Source organism: Halichoeres trimaculatus, unplaced genomic scaffold (genome assembly GCF_033239565.1).
Source record: "Halichoeres trimaculatus isolate MK-OKI-2021-1 unplaced genomic scaffold, fHalTri1.1 fHalTri1_scaffold_4, whole genome shotgun sequence".
In the NCBI taxonomy this organism is placed as follows: Eukaryota; Metazoa; Chordata; class Actinopteri; order Labriformes; family Labridae; genus Halichoeres; species Halichoeres trimaculatus.
The window spans coordinates 17,409,368-17,426,948 of record NW_027437182.1 but is presented as its reverse complement, the minus strand read 5'-3'; the positions used below and the strand labels follow the sequence as shown (position 1 = coordinate 17,426,948).

Here is a 17,581-nt window from a genome sequence, read left to right as displayed (position 1 = left end):
TAGAAACAAGGGAAAAAGGCTACAGATAATACAAAAAACCTTGTAGGTTGCTGAATAATATTTGCCACGTCAAAATTTTATTTATGATTAGAAAGTCTACATCTTATCTTACTTCATTGATGATTAATTTGAGCCAAAACGTACAATTTATTCAATGACAATTTCGTTGAAGGGCTCATGGGTTACAATCAAGATGCGCAACCTTGTCATAAAAATCTCGCTAACTTTGGTTTGTACCATGCCAGCTTCCGTACGATTGTCATGCGGTCTGACAGGATTTGTTTATAGTTCGACTCTGACTGGGCTTCAGTTCCTCCTTTCTACAAAAATGTCCTGGTTACTTTGGATTTTGTCGTCGATATTTGTGGTATGCAGGGCGAATATCTGTCCGTGTGAGAGACCGGAGCTCTGCCAGCAGATCCGTGAGGAGAGAGACTTTGAGGTAGTTTTCTTCAGTTTGTTTAATAATTATTAGCAAACCAACTCACGAACTCTGTCGTCAACATAAGAGCGTTAACCTCAACCTGCAGCAAAAATGTGTAAATTATGCCGTGTACATTTATAATTTATTGGATGCTATGTATACATTAAATCCGTGTTTATCATTAGAGCAAAGCACAGCTTGACTTCACCTTACAAGTAAACTGCGCTAGATTCCTGCTGTGTAGAGAGACAGGTGTTGGAGTTGTAGTGCAAGTAGCAGATTAAATTTGTCCAAGAAAGCCATTATGCATTATATAATTGCCGTTTTTTAAGTTGAAACATCACTGTATTTTACGCTAGCTTTATTCCACCAATTTCGAGTAAAATAGAGAGAATTATCAGATGGTAAAAACAGAATCTTAAATGGCTGTCAGGTACTTAAAAAGTGTTTTACAACACTGTAAATACCGTCACGAGACTCTTGGATGATTGTAATAAAGTTATGCCTAAAGCTAAAGGTTAGGGACTGCATCAAACTGTTATCTATCTCGACAAATATTTTTATTCTAAGGTGAACAAAGACAAAGTGAAACATCTCAAGAGGAAAATAAAAAAGCACTTCACACAGAATTATTTGTCTTTGCATGACTTTAAACAGTAAAATGCAGAAAACTTTTAGTTCCTGTCATAAGTTTCAAATCGCAGTTCCTCTTTATCCACGCAGTGTGACTGTTTTTACTTTATAGCCATATGTGGTAGTTGTAAAGACTCCTCCTTTGAGCGCATTAAACCTTAAGGACTTCTGTTATATGTCTTGTTGCGTCAATAATAATGATAGTAAAATGGCAACCTTTTAGTGGTTCAAGCATTTTAGCTTGTTATGATTATAGTTAATAAGCTCTGATATATTATAACAGCTCTAATTCATTAAATATCATTAATCACTCATTTGTTTGGACCTTGATGAAGGATTACATGTCAGTGAATAACGTTATAATATAGTATCTGTGTGTTTCTTACAGGTGTTTGTGTTTGATGTGGGTGGAAAGACATGGAAGTCCTACAACTGGAGTATGGTGACAACGGTGGCGACATTTGGCAAATATGATACTGAACTTCTATGTTATGCTCACTCAAAAGGTGCCCGAGTTGTACTGAAAGGTAAAAGACTAAATTTCCCTGCAGTATTTGTTTATGTGGATGACTTTTTGCCTTGCACAGGCCCATCTTTTTGTGGTCATGATTTGACAATCTCCCTTCTTCCTTGTTGTTGTAAAAAGGTGACATTCCTCTCCACTATATTGTGGACCAAGAAAACAGGACAGCATGGATAACAGAGAAGGTCAACCTGGCTAAGAGTCAGTTTATGGATGGAATCAACCTTGACATTGAACAAGAAGTAGAAGAGGGTTCACCTGAGTACTACGCTTTGACGGCCTTGGTTAAAGAGACAACTGACGCTTTCCACAGGGAGATCCCCGGTTCTCAGGTAAACAGGATGTCTTTTTCCAGTGTCTCACTGTAACTGATTATTTTTCTAAATATACTTTACAAAAATATTAAATTAATGATAATAAATTAATTCAAGAAGTAAGTTGTGTCTTTTCCTGATCTCCAGGTTTCATTTGATGTTGCCTGGTCCCCAAAATGTATCGACAAGCGCTGCTATGACTACATAACCATTGCTGAGTCCTGTGACCTGCTCTTTGTCATGTCCTATGACGAACAGAGCCAGATTATGGGGGACTGTATTGCAATGGCAAACGCCCCACTCTCTCAAACACTGGATGGTTCGTCAGACAGATGTTTGATTATTAATCAAGGAAATAAAAATGTGCTTAATAATACTCCTTGTGACTTTTTCTACCTTGCTCTTTTCTTCTTTTTTTCTTCTTCAGCTTATGATCAGTATATTAATATGAACATTGATCCAAAGAAACTTGTGATGGGAGTTCCCTGGTATGGCTATGACTACCCCTGCCTCAACCTTTCTGAGGTGAGATTTTGTTTGAATGAAGCAGTTAGAGTGAAGGTTGTTTGATGTTTTGTGTAAAAGATATTGTAGTTTTTCACATTGTTAAAAGTGATTCCTCAATGAGGGTTGAAGTCTGAAGACTCCAGTAGTAACATTTTTTGTACATTTTTTAACATCTCCAGAATCGTCTGATATAAGCTGTCAAAAACACTCTCAAAGACAGTCTCATTTGCCCTCTAACTTTTCCTCTAGTGCCACCATGAGGTTGAAATGAGGTAGCTCAACACCTGTTTGATGCATTGAACTTTGTCACTGACACTTTTCTACTTTGCAGTTTTGTGGTTAAAGTCAAAGTTTTCAACATTTTGGTTTGTTAACCATTTCAGGAAAAAAGATGGCAACCCAGATATGATTTAACAACATTATGTGAATACCTTAAGTTTTAAAAAGCAGTGCATCCTCCTGCAGCTTTTTATCTAGTCTATGGGTTTCTTACATCCTATCAAAATTGTTTGTTTTTTGTGGAGCTTGTTATCACATAAAGCTGCTGTTGCTTTTCTGCTGCCAGGAGGGAATATGTTCCATTGCTAAAGTCCCTTTCCGTGGAGCTCCCTGCAGTGATGCAGCTGGTAAACAGAAGCCATACAGTTGGATCATGATACAGGTCAACATCTCAATGTCTGGCAGGCTCTGGGACAACAGGCAACAGGCTCCTTACTTTAATTACGAGGTAAATCAACTTTATTTTAAAGCATTTAGTCTACATATATTTCATTGTCTATAAGTTGCAGCCTCTACAAAGAAGATTTTTTTCTTGCTGTTGAGTTCAAGCATGTCTGACTTCACCTCTCCAAGTCCCAATAATGAACGGTTTAACAAATAAAGCAGGCCTTTGAGACAAAGGCTTTTTCTCTGGAGCACTGGCATCCACTTAAGCTACAAGTCTCAATTCAAACTAAAGAAAGGCCCCTTCCAAACAGCAATGAAACAGTCCAGCTAAGTGCCTCTCTTCTGAAAAAACAAAAACATTGCCTCTCATTGAAACATTATTTACACTTTTTTTTCTCTAGGATCAGAAAGGTCAGATTCATCAGGTGTGGTATGATGACCCACAGAGCATTTGTCCCAAGGCGGATGCTGTGAAATCCAAAGGTTTGAGGGGTATTGGCATGTGGAATGGAAACATCTTGGACTACAGTGACGAGCCAGTTGCCAGGCAGCAGACGACAGAGATGTGGAATGCACTGTTGGGATGCTAGCTGGGATACACTTAACATGGCTGCAGAAATTTGCATTTCCCCTCCTGTTTGTTGCAAAGTCAATGTATCCTTTTGTGTTAATAATGGGCTGGGACTTCCTTCTGACTTTAGCTGCATGTCTGCACTCAAGGGTTTATTGTGGCTTTTACTTTTACTGTCTATCCTGACGACTAAAGACACAGGAAACCTTTAAAATGTGTTTTTGATTGAACACTGAGCTGACCTATATATGTGCATTTCACTTTTATAAATAAATATTTTATGTCAAATCTCGCAGTGGTGCTAAAACATTTCTTTTTCTTTTTACTACAAAACTTACACTATTATCTAACATGCCACGCACACATAGGCAGAAATATTGACATACATGCACAAACAGTACCATCCACAAAGAAGAGAGAAGAGGGCATGACAGAGTGAAGGGCCAACCAACAGACAAGCACCCTGAGCAGTTGGGAGTTCTGTGCCTTGCTCAAAGGAACCTCTTTAATGCCCAGGAGATGAACTGGCACCTTTTTAGTCCAACCTATATAACTGGGTCTGTACAGGAACCTAAGCCAACTGTCCTCTGGTTCCCAAGCACATCCTTACAGACTATGCTCCTGTCACTGTCCACAACCTTAGTCTTTCCTTATTCAGAAACAACCCTATAACACATTTTTAAAATATTTACAAGGAAAATTCAACAGTTTCATGACAGTGAAAAAAAAATCAGACATCAAACAGCACATGAAGTTTATTACTCTAACAAAAGCCAGCACAAAATTCTATACTTAGGTCCAAAATGTTGAACTGTGTGCAAAGAAAAAAGTACCTGAAAAAAAATGTACAAAACCCTCACCAGTTTAAGATTTATCCATCAAAACAAACCTTATCTGCTCTACACATTCAGGGCCAGACTGTCTTGTCCATGGTTCTGTAGATCGTTGATTTAATCAAGGTGTTCTGAACATGTGGTCTGTCCCGTTGAGTGTCTCCTAGACTCAGAAAGGTGGTGTGAGCAGGATTAGAGGACTGACTCTTCTTTTGGGCCAGTTCAGCCTTCAAGGCCCTCAGCTCTGTGGCTGCCTGTTTCCTCAACTACAAAAAAGAGAAACAAAATACAGGAAATAAAAAAAGCTAACATTCAAGTCTTGAAGTTCTTAGTACAAGAACATTAGTGATGAACCTGGGGGAGGGGCAAATGCTGGATGTTGAAATACCCTCGGACCCTAAGGGCACCAGTCGTATTCATAACCTCTGTTCAGAATTTAGTTTTAATCTATCTCCCTATCAGGGTGCATACATCAACAGTGTTACCACCTTCCACTCAGATGATATTGTTCACTCCTGTGTGTGATACAGGTCATATAAGAAATAGTTACATTATAAAATATTAGGGATGCACAATATTATCAGCACAATATCGGTATCGGCTGATAAAAGCTTAAAAACACGTTTATCGGTATCAGCAGATATGAAAATTTCTGCCGATATGCACAGCCGATAAGGTGCTATTCAGTGAGGATTATTATTATTTTCCATCTGAAAAATAAGTTCCTTAAATAAAATGTAGCACTTCATTTATTTGCACTGCAGAGCTCTGTGTCTGTCACCAGGTTGTTACAGTAGCTCTAAAATAATCAAATGCAACTTGGTTATGTTTAAAAATGCATTGTACATTCAAAGTTCATGTGATCTAAAGAAATTATTTTTCCGCATTTCAATACTAAATGTCTTGGGTTTGAAAAAATAATACATTTCTTATTTATGGTAAAATAAAATGTTTTTTTGTCTTGTTTTATGTGTGTTTCTTAAACAAATAAGACTGTCACAATAAGAGTAACATATAAATTCCAGTACAGGATAGACTTAGCTTTCTTTACAGTGAAAAAAACAACAAACCTGTGATTATCGGTATCGGTATCGGGCAAAAAGGGTTTCAATATATCGGCATATCGGATATCGGCAAAAATCCAATATTGTGCATCCCTATAAAATATATGAACCGAGTGCAAACTAGAGATTAGAGTCTGATTTGTTCTTTATGTTGTGTCTTGTGTTTTACTTTCTCCAGTGTTCTTTAGCACACAAGCCGAACCTAAAGAAAGCTAAAAAGAAATTATCTTGAATATCATCAGACAGGTTATGAACCAGAAAATATTTTTCTTTATTGTGCAGTTCCACTTCTCTTCAAAAACTGTACTCACATTTAGATGGATAAGAGAAAAACAATTACCTTGATCTCTGTCACCAGCTTCATCTTGGCATCCTCCACCTTCCTTTTCAGGTTGTCAATCTCATAACTCTCTGTCATGATCTGAATGATGAGCTCGTTCTGAAATACAGATATTCAAAGTGCTTTAAGAGCTTAAAAATCTTGGGATATCTGTGGATTACTGTTCTGTCATAAAACGTAAAATTGCTTCCTGTGAAATGGGTATGATGCCTCAAGCTATAAGAAAGAGTATCATTTTTTTAAGCTAGACTGAATCTGTGAAAAAAAATGTAGTCTCAACAAAATTGTTCATCCAAACTTTTCCTGTCTTTGATAACTGTTGTAGCTGTAATGTAGTTGACCGTAAGTTTAAATCTGATTTTACCCTTAAGGACGGCCTGCCTTGTCGTTTCGGCTTCCCTCTGCAGTCTCGGGCCTGAAGCTGGTGCAAGAGTTTATTGTAAAATGTCTCCAACTCTTGTCGTAAGTTTCTCAGATTTTCCTCCAGTGGTGCCGTGGCCTTTTTGGTTTTGAAATACTTCTTCTTCCAACTGTCCCGGGCTTGATGTTAAAAGGTGGAATAAAAGCTTAGAGTATTCATCCAAAATCTTAAATAATATGCCACCATGTGTCACACCACACAGGGAACAATTACAACCACTGCCTATGGATTGGCACACTGCTTGTAGGTTTATTAATTACAATAATCCAAATTCAGTGTGAGATTTATGCTTAACATCTTTTCATTGCTCACCTTGGTTCCTTCGGTGTCTATTTTGAGCCAATAAATCTTTCCCCTTTCTTAATAACTCTTGTCGAATCCACTCCAGCTGCTTCCTCTCCTCCCTCACTAACTTGATCTCCTCAATCAGTTCCTCTCCTGAAAGAAACAAACCAATCAGATGGCTCAGTGACAAAAACCACAAAAGCCAGAAAAAAATGACTCTAACTTTGTGTGTCTGGGGATCTCTTACTGTTTGTTGGATAGATAACAGAGGAAGACTTCTTTTGAGTGACCTTGGCAAAGTCCAGATCTGGAGTAGGGGAAGTGCAGCGGACAGGCCGAGACAGCTCAGCTGAACTTTCTATCACCTTGAAACCAGCAATAAATACAAAAACATGAGTCTTTGAATGTATTTATATATATATATATGTATATATATATATATATATATATATGTATATATATATATATATATATGTATATATATATATATGTATATATATATATATATATATATATATATATATATATATATATATATATATATATATATATATATATATATATATATATATATATATATATATATATATATATATATATATATATATGAAGTTAGAATTTTCTGCCTTTTGTTTGATAGGTCAGGCTTTAGAGGGTTAAGCTCTCTCTGCATTTTACTTACTCCACTTGTTGATTGATTCCTGATGGACTTCAGTGCTTGTGCATCTTTTGATTTTCTGTGCCTGCAATTTAACACAACTGACCTCAAAGGCAGAAGTATGAATTTTATTGACTGCACAGTATAAATGTGGCACTCAGCAATGCTCTGGTATCCTGGGCTGCACAGTACCCGTCTGTGAGGGAGAGGCTTGAATCCCTGTCATCCAAAGATGGAGCTACTCCTGAATCTCTGGCTGCTCTGTTCTGTCTGCTGTGCTGGATCTTCTTGGCACAGTTATTATCTGCCCCTGGTGACTCCTTTACTTGAGCTGAGTGTGTTCCACAGACTTGGTAAGCTTGAAAAAGAAAAAGAAAATCAGTTTAATATTTTAATGTGTGAGCCTGAAGCACATACAAACAAAGATGCAGAAACATCTTTGTAGAAATGATCATTTTTAGAGTCACTTTATATTTTTTTTAACACTGACTTGAACTGTTTCTACTGCAGTGAACTCTGTTAATAGAATATTAAATAATAAGGTTTCTTTGAGGTTTGACTGAATTGCTAAATTTGTATATTGAAGCAGCAACAAGAGAGATGAGTAACTAGACTCAAACTATGACAAAATGATAACATATAAGATCAAATATATGATTGTTAGGCTGCAAATTTGCATCACTGCATTTAATAATGCATCCTTTTTCCAAAAATTTAACCCAAAACCCGGTTTCGAGAAAACACATTGAGGACGCTCCTAGGGACCTCCAAGGAGTATCGAAGCCCCCAGGCTATGTCTTGGTTTTGGCCCAATTGGAAGAAGGTTTGTTGTGGGTTATATTTTGATTTACCTTTTCCTTCTGAAACAGGCTTTGCTGCCCTGTGAGTCTGAGGCTTTATCTGGAAACAACCCTTCTCTGCCCATTCTGACTTGTTTGAGCAAAGACCCTCCTCCTCACTCTCTCTTTCCGTCTCTGAAGAACTGTAGCTCTGCTCCTCCTCCTCCTCCTCCTCCTCCTCCTCCTCCTCCTCCTCCAGGCTGGGGGTGGGAGGTGGCTGATGGGAACACTTGGGGATAAGGGGGAATTTAACGGGCTCTTTTGTTCCTGTTGGCAGACTGCAGGTCTTGTGAGGGTGGTAAAAAGTGTGATGATCTGGGGAGCTGCTGCTGGTGTCCAGGCTGAGAGACTGGGAGCAAACACTGCTGTCGAGCTCCACTGTGGGCAACAGGTAGAGCTCTGGCTGCAGAGCCTGTCAACAACACGAGATTTATTGGAGTTTGGTTCCTGCATGATAAAGGTGTCTGCTGACATCTGAAGAGTCCAGAAAATGCAATACATCTGTGACTGGGAGCTCCAGAATGTATAAGGATTTTTAACTGTCCATACTTTTTTCTAGCTATACTAGAAAAACAATATCTCACACAAAAACATGAGGACATGTCATGATTCCTTGCTTTCAGTCTAAACTGAAAGATTCCTGTCGTAATCAGAAACTATGCAAAGTCACCAACTCTGGAGAAAGCATAGGAAACAGATTTTACATACATACGGTGGAGCAAATGTTTTCACTTTGAGATCCTTCTCCTGTCTGCTCTTGACCTAATGATGAAAAGATTTTTCTATTTGGTAAAAAACAAGGCAGTAAAAACGACATTTACTCTCACGAAATGCACATACACTCGTTAGTGTATCAGTTGAATAGTGAACTTGTTAATCAAATGTTCTGCGTTGTTTCTTTATGGTTGTCCTGGTGAAACACCTATAAAAATAAAAAAAACACAATAAACAGCCAGCTGCACTCACCAGTGCCAAATTGCGGCCCACACATTTCAGGAAAGAGAATTTGTCTATGCCCCTTTCTGTGCCAAGAAGAGCTCCCAGCTCGCTCCTCAGAGTTTTCAGGGTGATATCAGGATAAACCCTACCAACACATGGAGAAAATGTTAAGCTGACCTGTGCATAACATGGCATTACAAGGTTTCACAGATGTTAGAACTGTTTCTTTTGAAACATTGTGAATGTCAAATGTTTGCAAGAAAAACAATGAAAAATAAAAAGTTTTCAGATTTAGATTTTCTTCAGTTTGCATACCATTATCATATATAGATTTACAAAAAAGCAGGATAAAGTAGCATTTGGTAAAAACTGTAATATAACAAATACTTTTAGATTTTGTTTGACTGAGACAAGGGGCTGTACAGCTTTTTTGTACCTTTTTTGTGCACAAATACATCTTTTTGAATAAAGAAATACAACATCTCCTTCCAAATTTGCTTTGTTAATAACTTTGTAGCAGTTTCACCTGATGAATCCGGCAGATACAAAGTTCTCTATGGCTTCTGCGGGGACTTTATTGAGCTTCACATTCCACTGATCATCTGGCACCAACAGTACATGGAGCTCAACAAACTAGACAGAAATGAACGGGGTGAACATTTAGATGATAAGACTAATTCTTTTTTTTTTTTTTTTTGTAGAACAAAGTATTTTGAAATCTGGCTAATTCGTCCGATTTATATTCCTTACCTTGCAACTAGCTGGTCTTCTGTTTTCAGAGTATCCCACTGTTTCACATGACAGTTCCATTATTAGATAACTCCAGCACAAGGAGAGGCACACGCACAAACTTGGATTTTCGTTCAAGTAAGGTTTAACCCCCGGTCCTGTCTGCGAAGGCGGGGATTTCCAAGAAACAATTTACAGGAATCAAGCACAGTCAGTCGCCCAGTGGAGTCTCTTTAATGAGAGTGCCAGCAATGGTTGCTCTGGTGCTGATGATAACAACTGTTGCAGAAGGACGCAGCCTGGACTAGTCTGACATTTTCATGCACGTTTCGCATGTTCAGATGTAGAATTAATCCATTTTCCGTATGTCACAGCAGCTTAATAATCAATTTGATATTGAAGTAGGTTTACACGGTATCATGACGTTTACTCTTATGTCTACAGCAACACATTTAACTTTTATTGTGTTCATTTATCTATTTATTTTAATTTTTGGGGTCCTTGAGATTATAGAAATGTAGAGTGAAATTAATTTTAAACGTTTTATCCATTAAAGTTTCACTTCTCAAGTTTGATGTAATGACGGACTACCACCACTAGTTTAAATGCTGCGTTGAGGTACCATGTAGACTGTCGTAATTACAAAACTAACGAATAAACTGTTTTAATCCCCTGCCCGAATAATTGCTTTATGTTTTAAAACGAATTGTTTTAGAAATTAAATGGCATAAACTATGCTGGTCAGTTTCAAATCTGAAGTAAATTTCAACATTGGCACAAAAAAAATAACCAAATTTTACCGCAACTATACAGTAACCCATGCAATCAAGATACTAACTTCGAATTGCAGCATAATGAATTCAACTAATCGTAAACGTAAATCATCTCTTGATTCTAACCTTTATGGTAAAGGGTTTGATGCTATGTTTTTTTTTTACAAAGATTCAGAGAGGAACAGGTGACTAAGTATTTTCAAGAACCCGTGAATCCAGCACCCGCGAACACGCCTTCAAAGACAACCGGAAACTTGTTGACGAGGAAGGACTAGTTAGCGAGCTAGCTGCTTCGAATCCTCTTCAAAAAAAGTTTCATATATAGTATTTTCACAACCAATGACTTTGAAATTAGCGAAAATGTCGGGTTCATCAAACATCGTAGCGATGAAGAAAGTCGTCCAGCAGCTGCGCCTCGAGGCTGGGATAAACAGAGTAAAGGTAATTTTAAAGTTCATACGCTTCATTTAGGGCGTGTTTATTCACTTGTTGCTTTCTGTTGGGTTCATACAACAAACCCGTCTGAATTCAGTTTACAGTTATGCAGCACGATAAAAAAAAAAAAAAAAACTACTATTAAACGTCCCAGGACTTTCTTGTGTTCCTCAGGTGTCACAGGCCGCTGCAGACCTGCAGCAGTTTTGCCTCCAGCACGCCCAGCAAGACCCTCTGCTCACCGGCATGTCATCCAGCAACAACCCGTTCAGACCGCAGAAAGTCTGCTCGTTCCTATAGCAGTGACTGACAAACCCTTTGCCTTTGTGAGTAGCATTTTCAGATATAGGAGCCGCGAAGTGTCATTGTCGGTTATTTCCAAGTTATGAAAAAGACTTAGAAAAAAATCAGTGCAATGTTCAAAGATGCGCTCTAAAATCGAGACCACTTTAGAGTTTAATCCCTTAAAGCCACAGACTTTTGAAACTAGTTGACCCCCTTCTCTCCCTCATTAGATACAAAATAACCTCATATACTATACAGCTTTTGCTCACGATGGTAATATATATTAGTATTAGCTATTAGAGCTTATAAAGGCTGGTGGCAACGGTTTGAGCACTGAAAGGTGGACTTCCTGATGACTTGCATTTTAAGAGCCTCATAGATAAAGAGTGGATCAGTCAGTCTGAGTTGTGTTAATTTAATTGTAAAATGATTAATTTCTGCAGGGGTTTTGTGAGCTGTTGCTATAATCATTGTTGTACATCTCTTTATGGTGTTTCATCTGCAGTATCAGAATGAGTAGAAACTACATCTATACAAACACAAGTTTTATGTTTCCCAGTTATACATGATTGAGTGGAAGGGCCAAAGCTCAATGGTCAGATGTTACCTCCTTTGAGATAGCAACTTAACATTCAGTATATCAGTCTAAATCATGCTATTTTATGCCCAAAGTTACCCTAAACTTGTTCAGACTTAACTGCTGTTATATTCTGACGATGATGTCCTACACTTTTTTGCAGGTTTGGACCATTGTGGTGCCTTTAAAAACAGGGATCCAGGACCTGCTCTGTGGACTGTATTTGTCTCAGGAGTGTTTAGTATTTTGGGAACAAGCAACTAACTTAAAAGTGTTTTACTTTTGCCATTGTAAAATCTAATACAAGCATTTCCTGGTGCTAGCACAGCACTATAAATGTCTTAATTTACACTCATTCAACACAACTGTGCCTTTTAAATTGTATTTTTTTTTGTATGCCTGAATTTAACGATAAACAGAGACTCCACATTTAACAGTAAGCTGGTTAATTAATAAAAGTGAACATATACATTTAGAAATCTGTGTGAAAGTGTTCAATAAACCATCTTTGAGTACATTGACTTGCATCTGTTGACATAATTAACCATGATAACTCATGTACACGCTTGCATTGAGCGGATCCAGACCGGTACCTCTATATGTTGAGATGGAAAACAAACGGTGCCAACAGTTGACTTACATTTTTACTTCTGAGATCATTTCAGTATGTGATAAATTTGATCCGAAATTACACCGGATACATACACTAGAGGTTCACAAAAACAGGCTACTGGATTCATGTGGAGAGCTCCAGCTTGAGCCTATCCAGTATCTCTTAAGTAACAAAGTAAAGTCCCGACAGCAGATTAATACTCCTGTCCCACACTTTGTCCCCAAACGCATTAAACCTGCAGCTTACAAAATGATCGACAGATGACAGAGTCTGCCATGTGAACTCATAAGATCCAGTCATCCATGTTCCGATCCATATTTATCTTGACACTTGTGATGATGGTTGTCCCAAACTGTATCAGGATCTTTGCTGTAGAGTCTGTGTTGGCACAAACAGCAGAAACCTCCTGGATGATATAAACATTTTTCCTCGTCTGATTGTAAAAGCCTGTTGTAATCTGGCTTAAAGCTGGAACTTCCGCCTGCAGGCATCCATCTCATGGCGCTGAAAACACAAGAAAATGTCATCATTAGCTTTCAAGTAAGGGCCTTGGACATTACTAATAACAAGTTTTTAGCTAGACTTCAAATGCATAATCTGTATGGTTATGACATGTTAAACAATGGTGTATAAACAGCTAGCAATTCCAGCATTGAGGGGTCGACCTCATGTATTCACATTATGACAAACAAGGATGAATGTGGTATTAAAAAACAAATCTTTAAATTTATAAAATGCCAAAAAAGGCAAACAGGCAAATCACATGATATGATCTCAACACAGGTTTGAGGTAAGCGAGCAATCAAAAATGTGTTTATATCTGTAAATATTCAGACATGTCAACTAGCTCACTTTGAATTTAGTAATGTGCTGTTCAGTATCTATAGTGTTGCACTATATTCATTGCACCTCTAGTGCTTATTACAACATTAATTTTACAGCCCTTTACGCTTCTCTAAAAGAAACTGAATGCTCAAAGACTCACCTTGAGGACCCACTCATACTCGCCAAACTTGGAGTCAAAGGTGCCTTTCTGTAGAGAGCGGAGTTTCAGAGTGAAACGTGGTCCAAGTTCCTGAATACCAACTCTCTTCTCATTCTTAAAGATGTACCTAAGAGGAAAAATAAGATATTGATTCCTCTTACCAAGCAAGAGGCACATTGTTGATATGCTTCTGAAAAAAGGGCGTAATGGCACAAGGCATAAGGCCACACCAGTCAGAAATCCTCGTAAACATGCTCACCTATGGAATCTGAAAAAGATGAAATCTCGCTGATTGTGGAAAGTTGCAACCTGTCGACCAATGAACTGAGGGTCCTGGGGAAACAAAGCAGCGAACAGCCGGCCGATGCTGTGGCCCAGACGTGTGGAGAAGTTGTTGAGGATCACTTCTGGAGAGTGTTCAGTTGGATCTTTGCCTCGTCTCTGCAGAGAGAGCAGGATACAGTTGTGACATGAGCTTTAAAAAACTGTTTTGATTACATGGCAGACAATTTCTAGAGTTGTGATTAAATTCCACAAACTTGGGCACAAAACTATTAAATATATCCCTTCAGCTGTGATCATTGAAAATAAGATGAAGATGGAATTGCACTGAGTTTTTTCTCCTCTCTCCAAACAAAAATCGTTTGAAGGACAATGATCGACATAGATTGCTTTCAACATGTAAAGTAGTTAATGCAAATATAGAAGTCTGCAGGTGTACACTGCATGACAAGTCATAATTCCACCAAAGCATAGATCTAAAAAAATACACTCAGTTTCAGGAAATATATGAACTATATACACTCATGATTACTGTCATTCACATTTCTTGCTGAATTCAGAGCAGAAGCAGGAGAAAATTAAAGGTTTGGATTAATCAACTTACCTTGAGCTCTTTACGTAATCGAACACTGCTGACTTTGAAGTGTGCGGTTGGCCCATCAGGTAGATGACAGAGAACCATACCATCTTAGAACCGTGGTTAAGAAAGATGACTTTAAAGAAAAGATAAAGAAGGATTTGGAATGTCCTTCTCCTGTAACTTATTTTACTTGTTTAACAAATATCTGCAAAGACATGAGACAAAGCTCAATAACAGAAAGGCAATTCTCATTCTTGTCCTTATTACAGCATACAGAAAAAGTCCCCCTTGGCTGCCTTTAAGGATACTGGGCACTTTGCGATCCTCATTGATGACCATGAGGTAAGTGAAGTTCCTGGCTACGCACTGAGGAATGACCCTCTTCAGGGCCAAACCTCTTCTGTAGTACACATGGGCATTTGGGATAACGTTGGCCAGCTGCTCACAAAACTTTACCGTCCTCTACAAGAACAAATACAGAAGACCATCAATGAGTACAACAGGCATAAATAAACACGATTAATGGAAATTTGTTCTTCTTAGCCCCACCAGAATATGATGAACCACCTCAGTAAAATACATGACCCGTCTATAGAATATGAATAAAAATCCCAAGAATAGTGGTCATATACCCCTCTTGGTCTGTCTGATGTAGTAATGAGCACTTTTGGGTTTGTCAGCCCGTTGAAATAGGAAGAAAACTCATCAGTTCCTTCATCAAATGCAACCTGTAGAAAAAAAAAACAGGAGAAAAAAATAACCAAATAAATGTAAAGCTTATCATGAAAGTCTTCTATTATTGTTCAAATAGACCAAAATGAGTCTGAACCTCCTCATCCTCTGGATCCACAGTGGTCTCATCATACACCCGCTGGTTTTCAATGGTTTTTGGGACCTCTTTTGGCGGGGCCTAAAACGGAGACAAGGGAATTAATCAGTGTCAATTCACAATGCTGCTCACATAAAAGAGACATGACCAGAAATATCTGCTGTTACTGAAATGTTAAAACAGAAACAAACTCACCTTGTCGCCTAATGCTTCCCTTTCTTTTTTCTTCTTTTTCTTCAGCTGCATCTTTTGCTACAATGAAAGGTCAAACAATGAGATCAACAATAAGTTGTTAGTATGAAAGCTTAAAATACCCAGATATTCCAGAAAGGGGTGTTCTTGTAAATTACAGTTTCCGTAAAGCTTAAGTAATACAGATTGTAGTAAACTACTATTCTCCAGAATATCAATATTCAAGATTTTCTGGTTCTTCACAGTATTTCTAATGCTTTTGGTGTGACTATGAGGGCAAGTTGAAGACATGGGTTTTTGCTCTAATAACTTAAAAGTCAAAATATTTGATTTTATTAAATAGTAGATGCATCATTGGGGAGCATCAATTGTAAATAAAAGTCACATAAGAAAGTTTAGTTAAGTCTTCAGTTCAAGGATTTTGTCTATAGCTTGGTTTTATATATTTGTCCATCAAGATTCGGTGTCAGACAAGTAGGACAATAAAAAGATGAGTCACTCTAAAACACTGTGCTTGGCTCTAGAGCCAGCGAGAGTCCAGCAATGAAACATATTCGTCTTTTGATGTTTATGTACTACTTATGTAGGATGTTATGATTTTCGGTTGGTGTCGCTTAAAAGCTGGAAACCAAGTTAAATTCATTTCTTCAGACATCATGTGTCTTTACTTACCTTTCTTTTCTCCTGTTTCAGTTTCATGAACATGAGGTGTCGTCGCTGTTTATTCTTGATTTCGGACACACTGAATGTGGGGGGAAAGGCAGCGGCTGCCTCGCTCTTCTCCATCTTCACGTCCTCCTCCTCCTTCTTCTCCACCACCACAAGACCTTCTCCGCTCCCCTCCTGACTTACACATTTCTTCTTCTTCGGTGACTTGTTTTTCTTTTTCTTGCCCTTTTTGTCCAAACTCAAAGGAACCTCCGTGATATCCATGTTGTGTTGGTTGTCTGTTTTGGCTGATTTTTCACGTGTGGTACTGGGACCTGGGTTCACGTCCGCCCCAGTACAGGAAGTGGTGAAGTAGCCGTACATAAAATCTATAGCGACATCTGGTGGTTAGGAGGCGGACAAGCGGAGGCGTTCTAACAGAGACGATACTGGACAAACGCAACACTTCCTATCTTGAGAGAAATTCTGCAAACAGTCCCTATATATTTGAATTCACCCTTTCTATAACTATGATGAATTCCGGTTTACATTTTTTTGTAATTCCACCTTGTGACAAAGCATAACCCAGCATATGGTATATATATATACCATATGTCTGAATTAGTCAAGGTGTCTGCTTCGTTTATATGAATAAATTAATCATTAAGGTAATTTTTTTAAAACGTGAGGCCTGACCTTTTTGTGTAGTACACGTAATAATTTCATGATGTGTTGTTTGCCTTAAATCCTATATTACTGCAAAAAAAGAAAAAAAAAAAAGAAAAAAAAGAAAAAGATGTTTAGCTGAATGTTTTTGCCCTGTCCTCACCACTTCTATTTACTCACAATTGGCATTCAGTTCTACATTCAGTGCTCTCCATTGCACTGGGACTAGACCTAACACTTAACACTGCAGCCTTGTTTTGGCCAAGGTTTATTATTTTTTTTACATTCAATAATCTAATATATTCAAATAGGCAAGTCAAATAAAAAGAAAAATAAGAGGTTAGTTCAGACAAATTGTTAGGTCTAAATATGACAGCATTGAGGAATTAGCCTAAAAATAAAGTTTTTTTCAAAATCTCCCCAGAATGTACTTCAAGGTGAACATGCAGCTAGATGCTAAACACACTAAACTACACACAAAACTAATTTTGCCACATGATTTTCTTCACCTACTTCCAAAGTACTCTGCATAAACTGCTTATAATTTTGCCTTCAAAAGCAAAAACTTTGGAGAATACAGCGTCACATAAGTGCCATAAGACACAATTGGGTGTTGAATCTTTTGTGGAAAAAATAACATCTGAAATTATTGTCAGAAAGTTTCAACGAACCTCTGAAAGACTAAAAGATGAAGGCATAGAAGATTCCTGAGAGAAATTAAACCAAAATCACAGTCATCAAAAACCTCAAGTCCCAGAGAGCTATATATATACTTTATTTTAATGCTAGCCAGAAGACAAAAAGACATTTACAAGATAATAAAGAGACAACGGTAATGGCCACAAGCAAGTTATTTAAACAACTATGTCATTTTCAAATAGCTCATTATCATATGTGGAAAGTGTTAATATGATGATAAAAATAATACAATAATAAAACTGATGCATTTTTAAAAATAGCAATATTGTAG

At 37.8% G+C, this 17,581-nt stretch overlaps 4 protein-coding genes across 5 annotated transcripts; 2 read left to right on the top strand and 2 right to left on the bottom strand.

Annotated features, from left to right (window-relative positions):
* Positions 1 to 256: 256 nt before the first annotated feature.
* Positions 257 to 3,926, top strand: ctbs (chitobiase, di-N-acetyl-). The gene is made up of 7 exons (XM_074668492.1): positions 257 to 442; positions 1,446 to 1,584; positions 1,704 to 1,912; positions 2,042 to 2,213; positions 2,322 to 2,419; positions 2,967 to 3,128; positions 3,469 to 3,926. The coding sequence occupies exons 1-7, from the start codon at positions 329 to 331 to the stop codon at positions 3,655 to 3,657; spliced, it is 1,083 nt and encodes a 360-aa protein (XP_074524593.1). The 5' UTR covers positions 257 to 328; the 3' UTR covers positions 3,658 to 3,926.
* A 486-nt stretch (positions 3,927 to 4,412) lies between these two features.
* spata1 (spermatogenesis associated 1) lies at positions 4,413 to 10,099 on the bottom strand. 2 transcript variants are annotated; one of them, XM_074668528.1, is made up of 12 exons: positions 9,768 to 10,099; positions 9,544 to 9,650; positions 9,045 to 9,162; positions 8,787 to 8,840; positions 8,091 to 8,490; positions 7,432 to 7,597; positions 7,264 to 7,324; positions 6,829 to 6,946; positions 6,609 to 6,734; positions 6,240 to 6,415; positions 5,876 to 5,974; positions 4,413 to 4,737 (listed from the first exon to the last, which is right to left on the bottom strand). In XM_074668528.1, exons 1-12 carry the CDS (start codon positions 9,825 to 9,827, stop codon positions 4,546 to 4,548), a joined length of 1,677 nt encoding a protein of 558 aa, XP_074524629.1. In that variant the 5' UTR covers positions 9,828 to 10,099; the 3' UTR covers positions 4,413 to 4,545. The 2 variants fall into 2 exon arrangements, with proteins under 2 accessions (XP_074524629.1, XP_074524630.1); XM_074668529.1 differs by lacking the exon at positions 9,768 to 10,099 and having other exon boundaries at positions 4,415 to 4,737; positions 8,791 to 8,840.
* A 646-nt stretch (positions 10,100 to 10,745) lies between these two features.
* LOC141789381 (guanine nucleotide-binding protein G(I)/G(S)/G(O) subunit gamma-5) lies at positions 10,746 to 12,244 on the top strand. Its single transcript, XM_074668771.1, has 3 exons — positions 10,746 to 10,960; positions 11,129 to 11,280; positions 11,980 to 12,244. The coding sequence occupies exons 1-2, from the start codon at positions 10,859 to 10,861 to the stop codon at positions 11,252 to 11,254; spliced, it is 228 nt and encodes a 75-aa protein (XP_074524872.1). The 5' UTR covers positions 10,746 to 10,858; the 3' UTR covers positions 11,255 to 11,280; positions 11,980 to 12,244.
* A 75-nt stretch (positions 12,245 to 12,319) lies between these two features.
* rpf1 (ribosome production factor 1 homolog) lies at positions 12,320 to 16,323 on the bottom strand. The gene is made up of 9 exons (XM_074668769.1): positions 15,970 to 16,323; positions 15,301 to 15,357; positions 15,106 to 15,186; positions 14,909 to 15,004; positions 14,585 to 14,738; positions 14,301 to 14,383; positions 13,674 to 13,855; positions 13,415 to 13,541; positions 12,320 to 12,933 (listed from the first exon to the last, which is right to left on the bottom strand). The coding sequence occupies exons 1-9, from the start codon at positions 16,228 to 16,230 to the stop codon at positions 12,892 to 12,894; spliced, it is 1,083 nt and encodes a 360-aa protein (XP_074524870.1). The 5' UTR covers positions 16,231 to 16,323; the 3' UTR covers positions 12,320 to 12,891.
* Positions 16,324 to 17,581: the final 1,258 nt, after the last annotated feature.

Coding starts and splice junctions, on each gene's coding strand:
- ctbs (XM_074668492.1), top strand. CDS start 329: ATGTCCTGGTTACTTTGGATTTTGTCGTCGATATTTGTGGTATGCAGG. Junction 443..1,445: donor GTGAGGAGAGAGACTTTGAG/GTAGTTTTCTTC, acceptor TGTTTCTTACAG/GTGTTTGTGTTTGATGTGGG. Junction 1,913..2,041: donor GGGAGATCCCCGGTTCTCAG/GTAAACAGGATG, acceptor CCTGATCTCCAG/GTTTCATTTGATGTTGCCTG.
- spata1 (XM_074668528.1), bottom strand. CDS start 9,827: ATGGAACTGTCATGTGAAACAGTGGGATACTCTGAAAACAGAAGACCA. Junction 5,975..6,239: donor AAGGCAGGCCGTCCTTAAGG/GTAAAATCAGAT, acceptor TCTGTATTTCAG/AACGAGCTCATCATTCAGAT. Junction 4,738..5,875: donor AGCTGGTGACAGAGATCAAG/GTAATTGTTTTT, acceptor TCTTTTTTGTAG/TTGAGGAAACAGGCAGCCAC.
- LOC141789381 (XM_074668771.1), top strand. CDS start 10,859: ATGACTTTGAAATTAGCGAAAATGTCGGGTTCATCAAACATCGTAGCG. Junction 10,961..11,128: donor CTGGGATAAACAGAGTAAAG/GTAATTTTAAAG, acceptor TGTGTTCCTCAG/GTGTCACAGGCCGCTGCAGA.
- rpf1 (XM_074668769.1), bottom strand. CDS start 16,230: ATGGATATCACGGAGGTTCCTTTGAGTTTGGACAAAAAGGGCAAGAAA. Junction 15,005..15,105: donor TGGATCCAGAGGATGAGGAG/GTTCAGACTCAT, acceptor TTTTTTCTACAG/GTTGCATTTGATGAAGGAAC. Junction 14,384..14,584: donor TGAGGATCGCAAAGTGCCCA/GTATCCTTAAAG, acceptor CACGGTTCTAAG/ATGGTATGGTTCTCTGTCAT.